Genomic DNA, 22,540 nt, shown 5'->3' with positions numbered 1-22,540 from the left:
AAATCTGTTTAATGCAAATGATAGAGGTACAGTGACTTTAATATAGAGAAAACAATATGGCGACAGGCAAAATTAAAACCTTTTTGTATCTGTGGCACGAAGCAGTGAAGTCAGCAGAAAAGACAGGACTTGGACTCTTTCGCCTGGACTTTTAGTAAAAAGCTGAGTTTTCCCACTATTTCTTCAGGGGAAAAAACTGGTGAAACACAGAAGTTAGGCTGGGAGATAATGCATTACCTACCATATACTGAAAAAGTCAGTGAAGAGCTATGCAGATTGCATTTAAGAAGAAGAAATGCAAATGCTTTATTTTATTACAAACTCTGCCATGCTTCCTTACTGTTTTTACCTACAAAAGTTTTGTTCTTCGTAGCATGGCACAGAAAGAGACGCTTGTTATGCTGACAAAACACGATTTGATTAACTTGTAAGTGGGTTAAAAATATTTTGAACCAAATTTAAAAGAATGGGGTTTTCTTTAAGCAAGCATGTAATGCTGATGCTTAACTTCTACCTTTTCAAGAGCTTGACAGATCTTTCTTTTTATGGCTGATTTAAATCCATCGTTATTCTGTCCAGCAAAATTCCAAGCCGACATTTGAAAGCTCTTTTGAGAATTATACTTCCCTACCCTAGGTAATATCTGCCAGATCAGGAAATTCCAACTCCTTCTCTTAAATTTACTAGAGAATTCCTGGAGTCTAAAACCCTAAAGCTCAGAAAACAGATTTTTGCAGGTCTGTGTATAATCAGTAGGAAGAAAGTCCTCTTTCTTCCCTAACCTTTCCCAACCACATACTTTATAAATTAGAACTGTAGCCATGCTGAGTGCCTGCAGATAAGCTAGAAAAGAATTGCATGGACTGTTATGAGTTTGGAAATCTGTCCTCTTGTTAATTAAGCTCCATGCTCACACACTTTCTGACTGAACGTTAATTTTCCTTGTATTTGTTTTCTGTACATAGCATATTGAAAAGCATTGAAATGCACGCAGATACCTAATGGTATTTTCAACAGATCAGAAGTTTGACTCCTATTTAATTACAGTGTGCCTACTTTTAAACTTTCCAGTACTTCTGGAAATGGTTTTAGATGACTGATGTTTATAGGATGAGAGTCAGAAGTCTTGCCTCCAAGAAGATACATTTTATTTTAAAAGCTTGAATGATACATGAAGTAATTTCCTAAAGGAACCTAAGGATATTATGTAGAATTGCAGGAAAAATAGTAGCTCAAAGCATTAATATTTATGTTAAAGATTTTTCACAAAAGCATCTGATGTCGGTTGATTTATGAGAGATAGTAAGAGCCTTCCATTGAGAAATTGAAAGAGACTACATAAGTAATTGGATAGTAGAGATTTGTATCTGGACTATCTCTTAAGAGCAATCTTCTCTATTCAGTTTAAAAGAATAATAAATGGCAAATGGAGATGTAATGGTTATCTTGGCAAGGAGTTACTGTATTTCCACTGTATGAGTTAATGCTGAGGTTTTTTCATTACTCAAACTGTATAAAAACTTTACATCCAACAAAATACTGAAAGTGATTTTTATGAAGTATTCATTTGAAAATACTGTGTCTAAGAAATTCCAGAAGTCTGTAAAATTGCAACTTCCTAGTTCAGCTGAATTTATTGAAGCATTGCTTATATGGCAGCTTGCCTCTTACACTACAAAAGAAGTGTACAGTGTGGGAGATTACCATTAAATCAATTGTTTATGCTTAGGTGTTGTTTTTCTATGAAAGTGCCTCTGCTCAGTATTTGAGACAGCAGTGTAGTTTTTGTGTCATTAGCAATTATTTTTAAACTCTCTCCTTACGATTACCTCATTAAGGAACCAGTTTGGATTTAAAAAAAAAAAAGTCAAAATGCCTAAGGTAAAGGCTCTCAAAGAAGGATGAAATATTTTTTTGATTTTGTTTTGGCAAACATGACAAAAGTATTAATCACATACTAAGTTTGCTTCTAGCCTTGTCCAAGGCAAGGCTGCCTTTGACTTCAGTGTAGAAATTTCCTTGGTGTGGTCTGTGAAGTTTTGTATCCTTCACAGAATTGGGCAGTTAACTGATTTACATTATTCTAATTTGAAATTCAAGCAGCAAGTAGATCAAGGTATTAGAATAAACAGAAATTTTCCTATGCTCAAGCATTTGCATTTCATAATCCAACATCAACCAGTTAAGATTCATCGTTAGTCCAAAAAACCCTCCACCTACCAAAATCAACCCCCTAACTTTCACCACATGAAAACATTACAAAGCAGGTAAGCATTTCTCCAATTTTGCTTGCTTAGTCCTATCTGTCTTGTTTTAATAGCTAAATCATAAGGGGAAGGAGGAGGTGGAATCATGTAAGTTGCAGCACTCCAAGCAGCTCCAAGAACCAGGGTTTCAGTATCTTTTACAAACTGTTGTTCATGACCAATTCACACCAATCTGAATTTGGACTGAAAATGGTTCTGCCCTTTTTCTTGTATTGGCATTTTTACTGGTACTGAACTGATTGGGCAGATAAACTGGTTAAAAAAAATTAAAAATTCAATTTCTCCTCCTAATTTTTTTCTTTGAACTGACATATTACAGAGTCACATGAATGCCAGAGAAGAGGTATGAACATGCAGCATGGAGGAAAAGCAGGACTCTGACAGCTGGGTTAAAACAACTTAAATTGTTATGGAACTGCAGTATTTGGTGTGGCATTAGGATGGTGCAAAAAATACTTTTTTCTACTCGAGTTACACAATGTTGAAGTGTTAAGCTCCAAGAAACAAAGGCAATGTGGGAGTGAGCACACAACTATTTATATGTGTGCATATGGTTTGGAAGCGTGGCAATAGCAAAGACTTAAAAGTTATATGCAAAACACATGGTCAGCTGTGAGATCAGTTACTCTCGTACAACTACTCCATTTAGTTTGTCCAACCACATGCCTATCCTCATGGTGAGTTTTTTCTTCATATTCAACTTAAACTTGTTTCAACTCATGTCTGTTTTCTCTCTTCCTTCTACCATGTTAACCCTTGAAAAGAGCCTGACAGTCATCTCAAAAAACTTCCTTGTAGGTAGGGGCAGGCTGCTGCTGTGTCTTCTCCAGGATGAACACCCCTCCGTCCCTCAGTCTCTTCACTTTAGCTTGGTGCTTGGGTGCTTCATCTCCCAAGCATCCTGATGGCTTTCCCTTGGACTTGCACCAGTTAGGTTTGTTGATTTTTTTTCTTGGTGTAGAAGATCAGAACTGCATGCATTAATTGAGATGCAGTGTAGTGAGTGCAGAATAGAGGAGGTAATTGCTTTCCTTGATCTATTGGCCACACTCTTGCTGATAGGATAGGCTCTGCAGCCAGGGCACTGGTTCACTGACAGATCACTGCCCACCAGGGCCCCAGAGCTGCTCCTCAGTCATTCCCAGCCTCTGTTGCTGTAAAGGGGCAGTTGCTTCCTGGATGCAGGACTTCGCATTTCTTGATGCTGAGTCTCTGAAGGTTCCTGTTGGGTTTTTCCTGCAGCCCAGGTCCTTCTGAATGGTGTTCATGTCTTGACTGTGTTGGTTGTTCCCGCCCAACGTGGTGTCATATGCAAATCTGATGCCTTTTCCAAATCATTAATACAGATGTTAAACAGGACAGGTCTCTCCAGTAGTCCACTTTTTACTGGCTTCCAGGTAAAATACAATCTGTTGACTACCAGTCTGAAGAAAGTCAATAATGATGTGCAGGCTGCTGTTGAAAAACTAGGGCATGAGAAGAAGATGAAGAGAGTTAGGACTGTGTTTTTAATCAAAAGTTGAGACTTGCTCTGACTTCTTTCTTACTCAAGATAGAACTCAAGTGACACTCGGTCCCATAGTCTAGTTGTGGTGTTAGAGGATGGGTTGGACTTGATCTTGGAGGTCTCTTCCAACCTTCTCATTCTGTTGAATTCTGTTGTTGAATTTAAACTTAGTCTCTCTACTAAGTTAGCTTTCCATTGTTAGTAAAATTCAGTTTTGACCACATATTATTTTCCAGAAATGGGATTCATGTAAGTCTAAAAAATGTCGACTATAATTCAATGTGAAAAAAAGTTAGGCAAAACTAGTGATCCTTTATGAAAGGGTTCAATAACTATATGGTTATTAAATGAGAATACACTGAAGGGACTTCAAGGGTATTTTTGCTTATGAGTTATGATGCTCACAATATTCTCTGTAGTAAGAAAGTTTAAGAATACTTTCTAATAAGGTCCATTTTGAAGTGTGTGCACAAACTCCTGTAGGAAAATTGTTGTATCTGGACTATCATACATACTGTCATGGTGAATCTGTTCTTTGCAATTTTTGTCAAATCAGTTTTTGAAAGTCAAAATCAGTTTTTTATGATTTGGACCTCAACAAAATGCAGTGGCAGTGAGGTTCAGCTATGATTGTGCATTGTGCAGAACTTTGGTTTGAGTCTGCTCCTCTGTACTTTCTGCATGTGTTTCTTGTAGCATGAGAAACAGAGTAAATGCTGCCCATGCCTTTCATGTATTTGGTATTTGCACCCTGTGAGCAGCTACCAAGATGAATGACATTAATCTGTACAGTTATGTTACATTATATACCCTGATTGCCACTGCCCCCTTTCCTCTGTATGTTGGTCTGTAGTTTTAGTTTCAACATCTTGTCATGGTACAGAAGTGCTGGGGCCACCAGAGCTGAATGCAGTATTTAATTAAAGGTAATCAAATAACAGTTTTATATAAATTGCACAGTGTTGTTTTCTGATTTGTTTTATGTTTGTTTCCTCATAACTTGTAAGGAAGTGTTTGGTATTTTGACTTCTGCTAAATGTTCAGCTGATTCAAAGAGCCATCCATGAAGAGTTGAATGACTTCTTTAGTGGTGTTGGCAAAAACAATTGATGCCTCTTGGTCTAGAACAGTGATACAAAATCTCCTCACAGATTTTTGTAAAATACCTACCTCCTTTTTTAATTTTAAGTGTTAGCGTAAGAAATTGAATTTGAAAATGTTTAGAATAGCCTCGCTGTGGTATTCTCATCTTCTTTCCCTGTCTCACATATGCTTTCACTTTGGAAGAGAGGACTTGTAAAACGTGGCTGTTACCTACTCATAGACATTTTTTTGAATATTATTTTGATGTTGTATGATTATCTGAAGAAATGGTAATTCACTCTGTGCTATTAGCCACCACAAATAGGGACGAGGTTTTAATATATACTATATTCTCTGAAATAATTGTTTAACCTGGTTTAGAAAAATCTTTAAATCAGTGATGCAGACTGCTAATGAAGCTAAAGGGAGTGCATTTTCATGTTTGGGAAAGGTAGGCAGCTCTGTTTGAGTCAGTAAGTAGAGTATTAACTCATCTGGAAACTCCAGGTTCCCTTTTACAGTGTCTCAGATAATTCCTCAGCAATCTTTGCAAATTGCTGCCTTGGAAATATTTCTCCTGCTCTAAATAATTTTGTGCCAACCACACTTGGTAAAGAGGGGTGTGTGGCAAACAGTTATACGCTGGGGGTAGAGGAAGGGCTTGTAAGGGTTCAGGGAAAAGGAACCAAAAAGATAGCTGACCTGAAAGGGGTTTAATCTGTTTGATGTGAGAAGCAAAAACTGATTTTTTTTTTCCTTTCCTTATAATAGGCCATGCTTCAGTAAAACTGTGTTTGTGCTGTATTTCTGCTAGGAATTGCTGGAAGATTTGCTGCCTCCATTACAGATTTTGGGGTGCTTTTTTCAGGCAGTTTCTGGGAGTGGGTGTGTGCGAAGGAAGTCACAGCAAACTTAGGCGTTTCCTGTTGGGTAATTGTTACATATTTCCCATTCCTCAAGCCTTGCTGCCACTGGGAATAAATTTGATCTACAACTTGAAGTCAATTAATACTGTGAATAAAGAAATGTTAGAAAAGTAGAGACCCTGAAGGAACTCTGCATTGATATTGTTTAATATAACACTATTTTCTGATAATCTCACAGTATACAAAGAGACATTACGAAAAAAGCATTACAAAAACAGCATTACGAACTAGAGTTCTTCAAAATAAAATTAGTAGTGGGAGGGTTTAAATGTAGGCCAGAACATATATCTGAAATCTTCTTATAATTACAATTTTACATTGCTGTAATCTTACAGTACTCCGACTTCATTATCTTGCACTTTTAAGTTCAATGTTAGATATGTACGAAGCAAACATTTGCTACAGCCCTTACTCATCAGTTCAGTTTTGTGCAGTTTTACTAATATACATTAGCCCCTGACTTCCATCACTCTGCTGTCAAGAATGACTTTTCTAGAGTCTCTCATGTGTGAAAACAGCTGAAATCTTTTAGAGCCATTTGAATCAAGGGCTGGCAGATGTTTTTATGATCTCTTATTAATATTAAAATACAAATGTGTTGTCCTTTTTGTCTTCAGTATGATGTCGATTTCAGTTTTATAAAATCAGTGTTGTTTGTTAATTTTCCATGTATAAAACTGTTGATACATTTTTAAAGATTTCTCCTATAACATCTGGAAACAATTTACCAGAGTCCAGAGATTGGCCAAGCGATTGTGTGCCATTTGAGCTCTGATCTAGCGCAGTCTTTCTGCAACAGGAGCTGCATTGTACTGCAAAACACAGAATGTTTAATGAAGTATGCACTGAAAATTGTTACAAGAGTTGGATGATAAGCTGGAATCAAGACATGAACTCAGAATTGAGAACAAAGTGGGTGCTCTCTCCTGTTGGATGCAGTTTTTAGGTCTGTAAGCGAATTGTAGAGACATTGGACATATTAACTCAAGTTCATTTCTCCCTGCTTCTGGAACGATTGATATACTTGGCTGAAGGGCTTCGGAGCACTGAAGTCAAAAGTTTGTGAGGTTATCTGAGATGTTCAGATGGATACTACTTTTTCAAAGTGCTTTTTAGAGATTTAGGTTTCCTGCTACTGAAATTGGTAACACTCCTGCTGACTTCAGTGGGAGCAGAGTTAGGTGAGGAGAGACTTTAAATATCCTCTCTGTAAATCCAAAGGTCACTTACAGTGCAAGGGTTTGTTTGCAGGAAAAGTGGAATTTACAGAACAAAATTTTCGAAATAATTTTCTTTACCTGATGAGGTGAGCATTACTCATGCAATAAGGGTGATTTGGACTAGTGTGTATGAAATTACAGAAAGGAGGAATGCAAAAAGTTAAGAGATTGGGAAGATCTTTTAATGCTGATGTTAAATATGATAATTTTCTGGGTTCTGACTATGTTTTTTTCTTTGAAATACATTTCTCTTTCTCATATTTAATTATCACAATACAAAAATGTCCTAAATTTAACCCTAACAATATGCCATAAAAACTGCTTTTGGTACTTCGTGCCTGACAGCCAAGATGACAAATCACTGAAATTAACAGAATAAATGTTTTAATCCTCTATCATAAGTGTGTCTGTTTTGATTAATTCCTAATAAAGTAATCCAGTCTCTAGACATTTTCTACCTGTAGTTTGTTATATCATACTTCTATCAAACAGTAAGCTTTTGGGTATGAATTAGTTGCTCCCATTTGTATGTGGAAATTACTGCAGAGTTTGTGCCATTTTTTGAATTTCATGAACCAATGCTTGAGTGGATTTGTTGTGGTTTGATATTGGTTTGGCTTTTTTTTTTTCTTACTTTGAGTAGTCTTAAGAGTACATCTTCCTATTGTAGAAGAATATTTGCTTGTAAATATATAAAATGAATAGCAGAGTGGTACAAGAAAAGTGAAGAAAAACCTTTCTAAGTCAGATTTACACTGAGAGATTGGAGGATCGGGAACACTTAAAATTAGTGGGAAAGCAGCATGGTGTTTATGTAATTAAACTAAAATTAATAGCTAAATTTCTTAACAGTGCTGTCAATGACAACATTTTCCTTCTAACAACAGTGTACAGTCATGTATGTATAAATAAACTATAGCAACACTGCACATAACAGCCTTTTAATAATGTCACTGCATTTGAGCTTTCCGGGGGAAGGCACAAAGGTCGTATCATTGGTTTATGGCTGTGGAATTATCCCTGTGCTAGGGTATGGTTATCAGGCATTCCTCACATTCCAGGTGTCTAATATTATAGTGCTTACATGCCAGTGTAGGACCAACTGCTGCGTCAAAGAAAAACGCTGGAGAAAACATTCATGGTAGTACCCATTTCCATTTCTCTGTGGACCCCTTCCCCCTGTAACCTTTCAAAATGTCATCTTTGCATTGAACTTGGCAACGTTTAACAGATAAATGAATTAAAAATAGTGATTTGGTTGGAGGCTTTGCCATACAGAAACAAACAGCTGGTATGCTGAGCTGGAAAATATTGGTTCTCCTTTTCACTTTTATTACTTTCAACGATGAAATGATGTGGCAAAATATATAGCTGAGTTCAGTGTGGAGTTTTTTTCTTCATTGACAGCAATTGTGCAGTGGAAAGCCAAAACAGTTTATCATAATCAAAAGGAAAAGGAAACAAAAAACCAAGCCAGCAGGCAGTTTGACCTGGTCCTTCAACCAGTGGGTGTGGGTCCCTTCCTTCCCAAATGCATTCTTCCCTTTCTGGGTCTCAGCTATTCAGTTCATGTGCCTTTTCACAGAAGCACCTGTGAGGGGACAGAGTGAGCTGACATTGAGCTAATGCCACCGCTTTGTAACTGGGAGGAGGCAGTTATGCTCGACTTCCTTGCTGGTAGCCCATTTTTATGGCAGTCATTAACATGCACACAGCATCTCATAGCGAGCTGGGAGGCAGCACACTCCCTCTGCACTCACCTCCCTCTGTCTGCTGCCTGCTGGACTGAAAGCTTCACTTGTGTGTTCTCTGCTTCCTGCCTTTTGGGCATGTGTGTGTGAGAGAAGGACATCAGTTGTCCATTTTGTGTGGGTTCTTTTCTGTGGAGGAAGCAGGCAAGGTCTTTGGATGACCTGAAGATTTTAATCCTTAGCTTTTCTGTATTGCATAAAGCATGGGGAGTTTGGGGATGTGTAGAACTTTTGACCATTGAGAACAAGTCTTTTAAAATAAAGAAATAAAAAGGGTATGAATTTTTGTTAATATATTGCAAGCATTTAATTTCTGATGTTTTTACATTACACTTGCAAAACTGCTAAATGAAGTAGGAAGGGTTTTTTATTAAAATGGACATTAGGGACCTTAAAGATCATCCAGTTCCAACTCCCCTGCCGTGGATTGGGGCATCTTTCACTAAACCATGTTGCTCAGATCTCTGTTCAGCTTGGCCTTGAACACTTCTCGGCATGAGGCATCCACTATTTCCCTGAGCAACCTGTTCCAATGCCTCACTACCCTCACAGTAAATATTTTTTTCCTAATATCTAACCAAAACCTACTGATTTCACTTTGAATTGTCCTTTACTTGTTTAAAACAATAGAATTTGTTCTGTAGGGGTTTTTTTGTTCAGCAATTTCTGCTATCAGGTTTTACTTTTGAATACTTGTGCTGCTGTTAAAATAAGTGGAGTCAAAAAATGTGCAGTTATATTTTTGTTTCAAAGAACTTGCTCTCTATGTACAACACAACTTTTGTAGCAAAAATTCATAGCTGTATTGGCTTAAACTGGTTATGTTCATAATAGGTATTAAAAAATAGAACTTTTGTCAAGATACCTGATTTTCCTATGTTGTACAAGTTTAGTAAGTTATGTATAAATATAGTGGATTGGATACATTTTGTTGTAGTTCAGTTGCAGTAAGGTTTGTTGTTTTGTTTTCATCCTTGCCCTGGCAGTTTAATGTTTAACTAAATCAAGAAGAACTGGAAAACATTTGAGGAATGGAGTACAGTTTGCTACTGTAGTTAGTGCTTGTCTCCAAACCCCGTCATTGGTGAGCTGCAGACTTGCTGTTTCTAAGCAGGACTTGCTGAATATGTTGAACAGTTCATGCTGTGCTACAGCGTAGGAGACTGAGTTGGTCTGCAGGAAGGCAGCAATCAGAACTGATGATGGGCTGATATTGCCTCTTCACATGGCAGCAGTAGTGCAGCTGTCTGGAAGGCTGACTGGAAACTGAGACACTGCTCAGCACACTGCCCTTTTCAGCAAAGCATTTCAAAAACCACCTTGAGTACTTTGCCTAAATTACAGAGAAGAAACCACTTATTCAGTCAGTACTCTAAAGTTGTTTTTTTTTAAATCCCAAACCTTACAAGGACAGAAAAAGATTAGATTTTAGTTTCTACTTGATCCTTGTGTGCTTCCTGAATACGATATTGTGTTTACCTGGGTTGCTGGCTAGCTAGACCCAGGTCTAAAAGAGTCTTTTAATGGAAAGTGTATTTTTCAAAGTCTTAGATAATCTCTGAAACATCATTGAATGTGGTATAGTCCTATCTAGTGAACCCACAGCTTACTTATAAATGGGAGTTTTAGCAAATCATCTTCAGTATGAGTTCAGTACTGGAAACTAAGTTTTTGAGGTTATTAAATAGTTGTGTGAGCCTATTATCCCAGTAGTACATCTCAAATAATGTCCCTCCATTCTGTGTTGCTGTGAGGTAGAGAAATAATGTATGTCTCTTAGTATAATTCTCCATCTGCATATTTATACATTTTTCTTTACCAAGGAAACTCTGTAAAACCAAGAAATATATTTCTTTAAGGCTGTCTGTCTGTTTTAAGTATTCAAGGATTTAAAACAATCACAGGATAGAAATTACAAGCTATTAAAAGTGGTACTATACCTGTATAATTTTTTAGAAAACTAGAGTCAGTGCCTATTTCAAGTTTCTAATCTTATACAAATTTGAGTGTTTTACCTGTCTTTGTACTGCCAGGAGCAAAATTATCTGAAATCTAGAAAACAAGTGAAAATTCGTGAAATGTATCCAGGAAGTACTTGCTGCTGGAGTTAATAAATCTTTGTCTCCAGAAAGTGTGTAACTGCTGTGAGTTCAGTCTCTGCAATTAGTTTTTGAGTATCCAGTGGTGTAAAAAGGTGAAGACGCAGTACTGTTAACTGCTACATATCCATTCTAGCCAGGAGTGGAGCCATGAACATTTGACTATAAACCTCTACTGCTGTGTGCACGTGTGTGTAATACAAAGCAAACACATTAGTGGTGCACATGCTAATGTCTACAGGCATACATTTAGTGCTATTAAGAAGTTTAATGTTACTGAACACATTTCATCATTAGGGAATGGTTTAGTTTGAGCTATTAGTGATTCTGTTTTGGCATAGAAAAGATAACATGCATGTTTGCTGTCTTTTGAGCACAGGAATTTGTTGACATTTGGTTGCACACATCTTGTGAGCAAGGTAAACATGCATGACCTTACCATATTTGTTTATTTTGCACCACTATTTCAAGCTGGGATTGCGACCATGCTGCTCCTTGTTTGATCTGTTCTTCTCTGGTATTGATGTCCACTTAGTTACCCTTTCAAAATAATACCTGTAATAAAGTGGTGCTATATCTTAATAGTACCCTTATATTAAAAGAGAATGTACCTAAACAATTCAAAGTTTGTACATAACGTCTTGGCCTGATACCTGAATGGGAGGCACTACTGTGTTAAGAACATGGTGTTTAGCAGTAGAAATCCTGTTGACAGACTCATGAATGAGCTTTTTCAAGAGAGAGATTTTGTGTGGGATTTGCTAGTTCATAACTTATAGAATCCAATGAACAAAGGATATGGCAAAAGGGCGTTTTGTGGGCCAGTACTGCCCCTTTTGACAGGTAAACAGCCTGGTTACCATTTTTCAAAGTTAGGAAAGAGTTAAGAGTTAATAACATTAATACAAAGTAAATGCATTTTGTTACCGCTTCAGCCACTGTAATTTGTAGAAGAGAAAATTGTGTTTGCTATGAAGTATAATTTTCATGCTGTTAGGGAGCAGCAATGCCTCTCTCTAACTCTGACCTGCAACATGGAGCAACAGCTGGGTCTCTTTTGCCATTCTGTGTGCACTCTGCTGTCTGCTACAGAATTCATCCTGCTTAAATTTAGTTACCCTTGCACAAGCTAAGGATTCATGTATTCAGAATCCTGTACTCACCAGGGAAAGAGGGGAACCTTCAGGTATGAAATAGATGTGCTGAATCTGCCTCCCTAGGGATCCTAAAGGAGTAATTCAGGCTAGGTAACTGACTTTTTGAAGTTAATGAGATTAATTGCACCCCTGAATTTTATATAAGAAATTAATCTTGAGTGCCTGAAGTGAGTAAAATCCATTTTTGTAAGCATATTTAGTATGGGATTAGAATGCATATTTATACACCCTTCAAAGTAATAATGCCTTTAGCTTTAGAAAGTTGGGTAAGAATTGAATTGATTTTGAGATCCGACTTGAGCACTAAATTCAGGAGGTTTGGTGAAGAATTGAGAACATTTTTCTTCTTCTGTTTGTACATTCCTGTCACTGATTAAAATTTTACATTTGCTTCTCTCAAACTATGGATCAAAATAAGAATTAAATACTTCCACTCATCCTTTTGCAAAATGAAAAATTAGTTGATGCTGATTTTATGTTACTATTCTGTGTAATTGTGCTAACTGAAAGTGCTTGAAGTAAACCTTTTGTAAACTGTTGTATTGGTGGGTATTACTGTGGGTAAACCATCTGTAGACCCTTCTGTAGTGGTGTATGGATTCCAAATAAATGTGCATGCAATTCTTCCATCACTGGATTTCTTCTCTTACATTTTAATAGATTGTCCATTTCTGCACATCTGAATAGCAGCTTTTGTTTTGTCTTCTCATTTCCTTGGAGTTTGGAGAAGAGGTGAATTTTTCAGAAAAATTTCTGTCAAGAAAAAGTGCTAGCAAGTACTGCATTGTAAAAGAAAATAATTAATGTATAATATACATCATTATATATGAGAAATGAATGAATGTGAAATTTAATCTGTACAACATTTTGCATAAGTGTCACATAGGATCTTGCTACACAACAAAGCACATGAGTTCATTTTGGATATTTGGAGAAAGTCCTCAAATGCACATTGAAGTTGCTATAAAAACTGAGCATTGACCCTAGTTACAACTGAATTCCAAACTACAAATCTTGGCTGTAAGTCAAGTTCCACACAGCAAAATAGATGTTCTTGGAAGTAATTTTGAAAGGCATTAAGGTGAACCTGTTAATAATTCTCAGGTATTTGTGTACCTCTTACAAACCTGTGTTTTCTTCCTTTCTAACTGAAGAAAAGTATATTCAGATTTGTGTGGGGTGAGGTTATTTTTCACATCCGTGTCTCTTTCCCCCTGCTTCTCTTTTCTGAGATCTGCCTATTGTAACCATCTTCTTTTTTCTATTGATAGAATACGAACCATAATATGCATAACTTATGTTTCAGTATTACTGTTTACTTAATCTTAAATGGATTTTGGAGAAAAAAGGATTCAGAGCAGGAATGCAGCACAATCCAGCATTTCTCTTGCATAGAGCATTTTGTTCATAGTGTGTGTGTGTGTGTACACATATATGTGCATACACATTTTTAAGAACATGCCTCTTGATATTCTCAGATCACAGAAATGGGAAGTATCATGGGCTGTCTGTATCTTGACAGAAAGATAGTCTTACTGATTCATGTAATAAATGTCACATTTTTTTGTGGACCCCAGTCTTTGAAAGAAGCCTGTCTTCTATGTATTTCTGTGATCTGGGGACCTCAAAATGTGATTTACATTGAATAAGAGTGCTGTCCAAATGAAGCAGTATTTCTGCACTGACAATCCATCAATCTGTAGCTATGGTTCCATTTTCCAGTATCTTCAGCCTCATGTTTTTTTTTAGACCATGGTGCTCGTAACACCAAGGTTTTGGGTTCCATCCCCATGTGGGCCATTCCCTGAAGAGCTGAATCAGTAATCCTCTTTGGGTCCCTTCCAACTCAGAATATGCTGTGGTTCTATGATTCATTATTAACTTTAGCTGCATACACACACTTATTCTTACAGGTGTACTCCAAACCCCACCATACCATACAGGTATGGCTGTAGATGCAAGAACAACTGTTAATGATAACACATATATCATTGCAGAATCTGCATTTTAAGAGCTTAGCTAGCTAACCCCGTGTTTTGAAAACTTGAAAGAAAACTGTGGATTTGTTATGATAATAGAGATTTTCAATTGGTAAACTGTATTTGCCTCCTAAGTCTCCCCAAGTACCTGTGAAGTGATTGACATAATCATGCATTGTTTATATAATGGAATTGCAGAACGCTTCCTGGTTTTCCTTAAAATAGCCACTTCTCCATACCTACACCTGCCCCTTGCTCACTAAGGTTAAAGAAAAAGGAATCCCTAGGTGAGAATACTTGAGCTTAATGATATGCATTAAAGAAATCCAAGCCTTTTTTTGACTAATTGAACTTCATTGGATACTAAATGTGAACTTTGATGTCATCCTTTTTAGAGTATTGACATTCTTTTAAGAACATGTAAATGTATGGCTACAAACTGAAACAGTGTTATGAACTATCTCAGAATATCAGTGCCCAAGACATGCAGCACTTAATCCTCTATTATGGTGTAATAAACCTCATTTTTCTTGGTTCATGTTTAATGACTGTAATGCCAGTTCATCTATCATAGGTTACTATGTCACAGATAATGATCTTCACACAGACAAGATTCCTTCAGTCCCTGTTCCTAGATATTATTTCCTGTCCAATTATATCTTGTAACTCTCTGCTTTTGTCTTGCAGATTTTCTCTTGCTTCATGTTGTGTTAATTTCATCCATTTGTCATAAGTATTTTGAAAGTAAATAGCGGTTATGTTGAGGCAGTTCTGAGGGCCATAAGCAATCAGGTATCAATCACCCTGTGCTGATTGCTGCTCAGTTGTAAAATGACACATCAGGCTCAAAAATGGTGTGTTATTAAGGACTCTGGAACAAAAAAGGGAGTAATGGAAATGTTACCCTCTTAAGTAGTTGTGATCTTATTATGTACAAACCTTCTTATGTTTTAAAAATCTACTCTGGAACAGTTCTGACATAGTTCAGATCTTAAGGATGTGATGTCCAAGCATGATCTGGCGAAGCAGAATTCATAAAACAAATCGTGCTATGCTGCCTCTCTTTTTGGACCTCTGTCTCCCTCTTCTCATTTTGTTTAAGGTCTAGTGTGGGTCATTCAAGTACTTTTCTACAGTTTTTTAGTGTCTCTTTAATTTATGGAGTGTCTGGGATGAGAGGATGGCTGTTATTCATTCCCATGGTATCTGGTTTTGGACAGGTGAGAACACCTGGATGGAATATTTGCATGATCAGAGTTGACTGCAGTCTAACCTAGAGAATGTGCTATTTATAGTAAGAAATATTTTATTAAAAGTAAAATTGGTGTAGAGTGCAGATGAAAAGTCAGGGTTGTACTGGGCTTATATCCCTCCTGTGGAGGTGATCTAAAAATCACATCATGACTGTTGCTGGCTCTGGTGTGTAACTTTGGTGAAAGTATTGAATGTTTATTAAAAACCATCTGGCTCTGTTTATATTTTGAATTCATATTAGGATTTCTATGTTGCTAAAAGGCATTTCAAATATTTTTTCTTCTTGAACTACACGAATTGAATTTTGAGTTAATATTATAATGTGAAGGCTAAGGATGACACTGAACTTTAATTTTATTCAGTTTGTTTCACATACATCTACACATGTAATCAAATTTGAGACAGGCCTTTCTTCACATGTAGGTGTGCCCTTGTAGTTGGCACATCTTGTTCTCATGACTAACCAGACTCAGCAAAGCACTGTTGCTTTTACATGATTGATGCTTCCTCTGAGCATTAGTGGCCTGGGAACTGTGACACAGATGCCCTGTGTTCAGTCTGCTGCATGCTGCCTGCCTGAAATTGTGCCTGTGTTTATCCTGCATTTGGAAGGCTTCTCCTGCTTCCCTAAGAGCCACCCCTTTCTCTCTAGCAATTACTATTTACAACAAAGCAGTAATCTTTGAAGTGGTGCTGGTAATTGTGAGCAGGCAGCATTTGGGCAGGTGTACGTGGTACAGCGGCACTAGGCAGCTGCAGCCAGCAGGCCAGCCAGCTGTTGGCCTGCTGAGCTGCACAGCTGGATCCTGGCCATGGCAGCACAGCTTCTGCTGCCCAGAGAGGAGGAGCAAGGTGGCAGGTCAGAGCTGGGGCTTCTGGAGAGTCCTTGGAGCAGCCCCACTCAGAGCGGTGCCAGTGTCTGGATTTAAAAAGGCAAGTCAGCAGCGTGAGAGGATACAATACACTGGCTTAGCTTGCTATAGACCTCCTCTTCACTGGAAATCACTGTCAAGTTGACAACCTACTTGTGCTACTTATAATCCATGTTTTTGTATATGCCCTAAACCAGGTCACCTAGTGATCCAAAAATGACCGCATTGGTAATTTCATCTGTATTTTATAGTAGTTTTTGGTGTGTTTAGTGGTTTAACATAGCAGTTTATAAATGGCAATAAATTAGGGAATTTGTGTTATACTTACAAATTTGTTCAGAACCTCAAATACAGTGTTAGTGACCTTCACAGGATTATGATGTAAACTTTGGAGAAATATGAGGAAGTTGATTCCAGCTTGCAATTTAAAAATGTTTTGAATCCTAAGAGCCTTATTCTTTGTGATTTCTGCAACCCTAGCTTGGAGGAATACTATTCAACTTAAGGAATTGGTAGATCATATCCATTGATGATGATGATAATAAAAATAATAGTGGGACAATGATTTCTAAATCAAATTCGTGCTTAAATTTATTTTTTTCAGCTGCATAAAGAATTCAGTTTTTTTGTAAAGTGCTTTTTATCTGGTGTTTTGTACACAAAATCCAATTTAGTTTGTAAGAGGTAAAATGTACTATTGTTTTCTCTTTCTCTTCTCAGTAAAGTGTCAATAAACCTCTTCCTTTTGGCCAGGAATTAATAAAGAAAAAATCCTGAAAAACATGAATTAGCTTTTTATTTGTGTAGAATTTTAATGGTGAGATGAAAAAACAGTCTTAGGTGATAAAACAGTCAGCAGTGAGTAAAGGAGTGCTGCTTGTGTGTCCCACAAACTGGTCTTCATCATGTCACTCTGAGGATTTTTTTTTTTTTAACTCTAGATATCTACTTAATCTTATTGTCACTATGGTGACAATAAAACCTTAAATTGCTTTTTCTTCCTATTAGATATATCACTATGTTAGAGATGGCATTTATCTGTGGATTTATCAACAGGAAACTCAATAATAATTTATTTTTTAAAAAAAAAGGACCAAAAGATGATCACATAAAGCTTTGCTCAGCCTCAGTTGGAAAAGAGCCCATGTATTATATTTATCACTCTAGTTCTTATATCAAATAGGTACTCTATTATTAAAGTGAAAAAACTTTAATTATCTGTCTTTCTACAAAAGCACCATGTGAATATCTAAAGCCCATTAAATGTTACTTATAAAATGTCAACCCTGAACACACTGCTGCTTGTTTTATTCAAGTGCAGGGATTGATAAGTGCTGCTAACTGCATCTTAGGTGGTTGTATTCTCTTTTCTCACTTCCCTGTCTCTGGTCATTAGAAACACTGATCTTGAAATCTTGCGCTCTCTTCACCAACTCAAGCAGTTTTCACGGGGACAAATAGGAATTTATTTTTTTTTAAGCTGTTGGTTGTTGTTTATTTTTAGACTGTCAGATGTGAAGGGTGTTGCAGTGGATTTCTCACTTGAATTCCTGTACTGAAAAATGTTTGAAGTAATACTTTAAGAGGGGAAAAAAACTTGCTCTCCTTTTTCCCTGCTATGTTTCTTTAGCTTCTGTCATAATAGGAATTAATAAAATAAAGATTAAATTAATAATTAATATTAATAATTAATAAATAATAAAAATAGGAATAACAAACCTATATGGAAGAGAGAAAAGCTATATCACTGAATTGTTTCCTTGTTGTAGGTTAACAAAGCCCTTGTCATTTGCGGATTGTGTTGGGGATGAATTGCCATGGGGATGGGAAGCCACGTATGACCCTCAGATTGGTGTATACTATATTGATCACATAAACCGTAAGTATTTCTTACTTTTTTGCCATGTTGATTATAAAAGGCCACTCATCTTGGTTAGGCTCAGAATTCTTGATTAGAATAGAAATACTGGGGAAAATTTTCCTTTGGTATAGCATTATTGGCTTTATAATGCTTGCAAGAAAATCTGCTGGTAGAAAATGGCTACATCTGTTTCTATGTATATTTTTAATTGCATGGTGATTATGTCTAAACCGTGTAAAACTAGCAAAACATGAAATACAATGGTATTTAGACCTATTGAAATGAATATATTCCTGAAAGCATTTATATTTTCTCTTTATACATTTATTACTCCGTATTGATATGTTTTTCTATTTTCCCAGAAATAGTCTTTAACAGCACAATGGCAAAGATTCTATTTGAGATCAACACCTGAATCTAGGTACCTGCATCTGTGCTAGCAGTACCTGTACTTACCTAAAAATTACGAAGTATCTACAGCCATTTCAGATGCTTAAAATTAGCAGAGGCAACTGCACAAGGTCCATAGATGTGGCATGGACAGTAAGAGGCAGGTGACCTTCTGAATGGCATCTCAGATGTATGGGCAAGTGAATCCACCCTGCCTTGTCTAAGCTGTTTTTCCAGTCAGTACTCTCTAGCCAGTTCAGCTGGAGTAATGTAAAAAGTGATGTAGCTGACTGGCTGGGTGTCTGCTTTGCTGATGAGATGATTTAACCTCCTTTGGTTGAGTTGGACTAGAGCTCTGATAATTAAAATGGGACATTAGATATCAGGTGTACTTGTTGAGCACCTGCAGATAGACAGATATAGACCTGAATCCCACCCAATAACCTCATTTGTGCTCTTACAGCCCTGCTTTACAATGAGAGGAACTTTTAAACATACAAGCATCCTTGACTGAATTCAAAAGGGTTTTCTTCTGAATCTAAATGAGATTTTCATCTTAAACTTGTCTCTAACTTCTGCCTAGGCCAAAATTATGGGGTATACACCTGTAAAATTTTGAGAGGCCAGTTGCATTTCTGGGTGTTTTGAGAGTGCTTTCAGATCAGTGTGCTCTGATAATTATGCTCCTTTTATTTAATGTGTCTTCAAAATTTTTAATCAGTTCTGAAAACCTCTTGTAGCTTTGTTACCTTTTTTTTAGAAATAATTTAAATGCTTTCTTTACTCTTAAATGTTACTCCTGTGCATTGAAGGTGAATTCCTGAATATTAGGAGCTATTAATGGTTTGAATTTTTGGTATACTTAATTGTATATCCATATACTTAATATACATCCACTGTTCAGTAGTGCACTTGATTCCTCTTATATTAATATGTATATTCCTTTATAGCAATTTCAGTGAAACTTATATTATAAAGCGGTGAATTTTAGTTTTGTACACTGTATTTTGCACAATGTTTTTTGTGAGAGTACTCTTCAGTTGCTGGGTGGTAAACTGCCTAAGGATCTTACAAGTAGGTCATTCGTTTGATGTGCAAGATATGGAGATTATAACTTCTTCTGACTAGGGTGCATGCAATGTTTTGATGCTATTGAAATCTCTGGTATGGAGGTAATTTGAAATTAGTGGAGAAAAGCCTTTCTAGGAAACAGTTTTTGTGTCTGTTTAGTGCTTTTTTGGTTTTGTAATAAGTCAGATGTGCTGAGTATGCTTTTTTGGATTTGAACTGTTAAAATTCCTTGTCAGGAGAGCAGCTATATTAGAACATGGAAGACTTACTCTTTTGAAAGTAGTTTTGTTAATTCTCTCTGCTACTGGACAAAGAAGCCAAATGGGGGAGAAAAAACATACCTACTGCTAGGAGGAAGAACAAATAGATAGATGCCTGAAAAACAGGTTGGATAAAGAAGAATTTCAGGACTCATAAGTAGCAGCTTGAGGGATAGCACCTTGGGAAGAAATCTGCTCCCATGTGTTAGGCAGGGAGAGGTGACTAATGATGCTTCATGTTCACTGCCATTTGGCTGGATTTATTTCAGCAAAATGTTTGAGGAAAGGTCTACTGATTCTCTCCTTTTGCATCCCATAATTAATTATTCTGAATAGCTTCTCCCTTATCTGTCCTTTTTCTCATTTGCTTTTCTAGAGTTGTTCCTACTGTTTGCCTCTCTACAAAGCTACTTTTGTTCCAACTGTGAAGTTTAAGGTTGTCCACAGGACTTGGACCAGTTTTACTATGATGGCTCCAATTTTGTTACATTTCTCAGACCAACCCAGCGAGCTGAGGAGCAGGTTGTTACTGAAGGTTTTTCCCTCCTTTTCTGTAAAAATTTGGGGTTGAAAATGGTAAGGGTGGAGTTTCCATTTATCAGATAGGTACTTACTGCAGTGGATATCGATGGAACTCCCAATAATTTAGAGAAAGCAGTATTAAACTGCACCTGGCAAAGTTCTAAAACATCTACTGAATTTGTAGAAAGTAATTTTTTTCAAAAAATATGTAAATTAATATACATTTTATTTTTTTCAAAGTATTTTCCTCATCTGTGCAATTCTTTGTCTTGATCTTTTTCCTTCTCTTCTCTCACATAAACCTGAGAAAAGCCTACTCGTCTCTTCTGCAAAGGGTTAAGAATTGTCTGTGAGCAGTGTGCAAATATAGAAAAATCCCTCAGATTCTTTTGGTGTCAATATGTTTAAGTATAATTTAGTTTTATCTCACATTTTCTATATTTTCTATATTTAATTTTTTTTCTTTTGCCCCCAAATACAGTTTGGGTTTTTCTACTGCCCTAGGGCTTTCTCATGATCCTTTTGGATGATGTAACCCACTTTGAGAAGCACTGACTGAGGTCATTACTTTATGAATATATTACCTTACCCCAATTAGGAGATTTAATGTGATGCTTTCAGCTTCAAGAGAGACCAGATTACAGGCCATCTGGCAAGGCAGAACATGCATATGATGTGGGTAGCTAATACTGTAAGAACTTAAATGCTTACCCTATTCTTCAGTAGCCCCATTTGTTAGAGGATGACTGAAAGGATATTATTTAGTGGGCAGCGCCTGAGGAGTTTTTGTGCAGGATCTTTATTACTGTGGTTTAGGAAAGTCCAAAGATTTTATGACTTATGCAGTTGACTCCTATAATCATTATTGCATACCTTGTTCTCATGTGTTCATCTACTTCAGCTTATTTGCTAACATTTACTGATTTTGCTAAATAACATGGTTAGAAACTCAAGGCAATACCGAAAATAACATGTAACTATTAGTCCACTTTATTTCATATATCTGCAGGCAAAGTCATCACTTTCTAATTTTTTCCAATTCTCCTGTGGGCTTTTCCACATCAAGCATTAAGTGTCTGAGATGAAAACATTTACATTCTTAGAGCTTGGATTTGCAAACACCTTTAAGCTGATACAATCTTTGAAAGTATTGGTCCTGCTCTATTGCTACCTCTGGCCTTTTGTTCTGTCCCTGCAAAGTTTTTGATTATACTGCCATGAGCATTTGCATGGCCAGACAGTGAATCAGATCAGGGAGCTGATTCAAGTTGAAACTGATCCAGTATGGAAGTAAAAAAAAAAACAACTGCTATTTGTTCTCCTTTCCACACCTCTATTTATGCAAGCAAGAAAAGGAAGGTGACCTGGGGATATGAATGAACAGTCAGGTGGAAGAGATGGAGAATAGCTACTTCTCATAGTAGCAGTGGTTAAAGGCATTTTGAAATTACACCCTTGAATTTTCATGTTCCATGTGCAGGCTTGGCAGGAACCAGTTTTCATTCTGAGGCTGTGATTTCCAGGTGCACTTCTTAGGTGGTGGTAGCAGCTGAAGTAGAAGTCCATGCTTGCTCTGGTTCCTGTCCCCACAATGTGTCTGCATGAGGATATGCAGTGAACATGGACAACAGGAAACACTCTGCTTCCTGAGGTGTGAGTTGTTCTCCGCCTCCTTTCCCCCAGCTGGTCAGGTTTTCTGATGTGGATCAGTCTATGGTGTGTTTAGATGAACAGTTGTGGAGGTAATGGCAGAAAGAAAAGGAAACTTCTGGTTTGATATGCATCGTCTAAGGGAATCCTGTAGTGCGACAAGTTCTGCCTTGACTTCAGCACCCTATCTGTTCCTAAATAACTTACCCCCTTTACTTTCAATTCTCATCTTCTCAGATAAGTCTCAAGAATAACAAGGAAGTGGTTGCTTTCTTCATTGCATTGGTGTAGTTAATTCATAAATACTCTGCTCTTAGTTTAGTGGCAAAGGTAGCAGAACGGCAATGAGTGACAGAGTTTAAAAGATATTGATAGGAAGGAATAGTTTTCCTAGCCCAGTACAATTTCAGACTATCACATCACTTTTTTTTGTATTCAGTATGATAGCTCTTCTCCCTGCGCTCCACCCGGCACTTTTCTTCAAAATGGAGTTGGACAACCACCTTCTCTGCTTCTGCAGCTCCTTGCTACTTAGTTTTAATTGTCCCTTTTGGAAGCATGAATATGTCTTTCCTAGAAACATCCTTCAATCACTGTTTCATCCACAAAAAAATCAAAACTTGAGTCAGTGATGATAAAAAAAATGGTGAAAAGAATAGCTATTTGTGTAC

At 37.0% G+C, this 22,540-nt stretch overlaps 1 protein-coding gene across 2 annotated transcripts in view; it reads left to right on the top strand.

Annotated features, from left to right (window-relative positions):
* WWC2 (WW and C2 domain containing 2) overlaps nucleotides 1-22,540 on the top strand; it is a 95,190-nt gene that overhangs the window by 17,605 nt on the left and 55,045 nt on the right. For both annotated transcript variants that reach the window (XM_086889879.1, XM_086889880.1), the window contains one exon: nucleotides 17,885-17,994. In XM_086889879.1, the coding sequence (XP_086746005.1) occupies nucleotides 17,885-17,994 (110 nt within the window). The remainder of the gene's footprint in view (nucleotides 1-17,884; nucleotides 17,995-22,540) is intronic.

The sequence above is a fragment of the Cyanistes caeruleus genome, chromosome 5, assembly GCF_971803275.1.
Source record: "Cyanistes caeruleus chromosome 5, bCyaCae1.hap1.1, whole genome shotgun sequence".
NCBI lineage: Eukaryota > Metazoa > Chordata > Aves > Passeriformes > Paridae > Cyanistes > Cyanistes caeruleus.
This window is presented reverse-complemented; position numbering and strand designations above follow the sequence as displayed.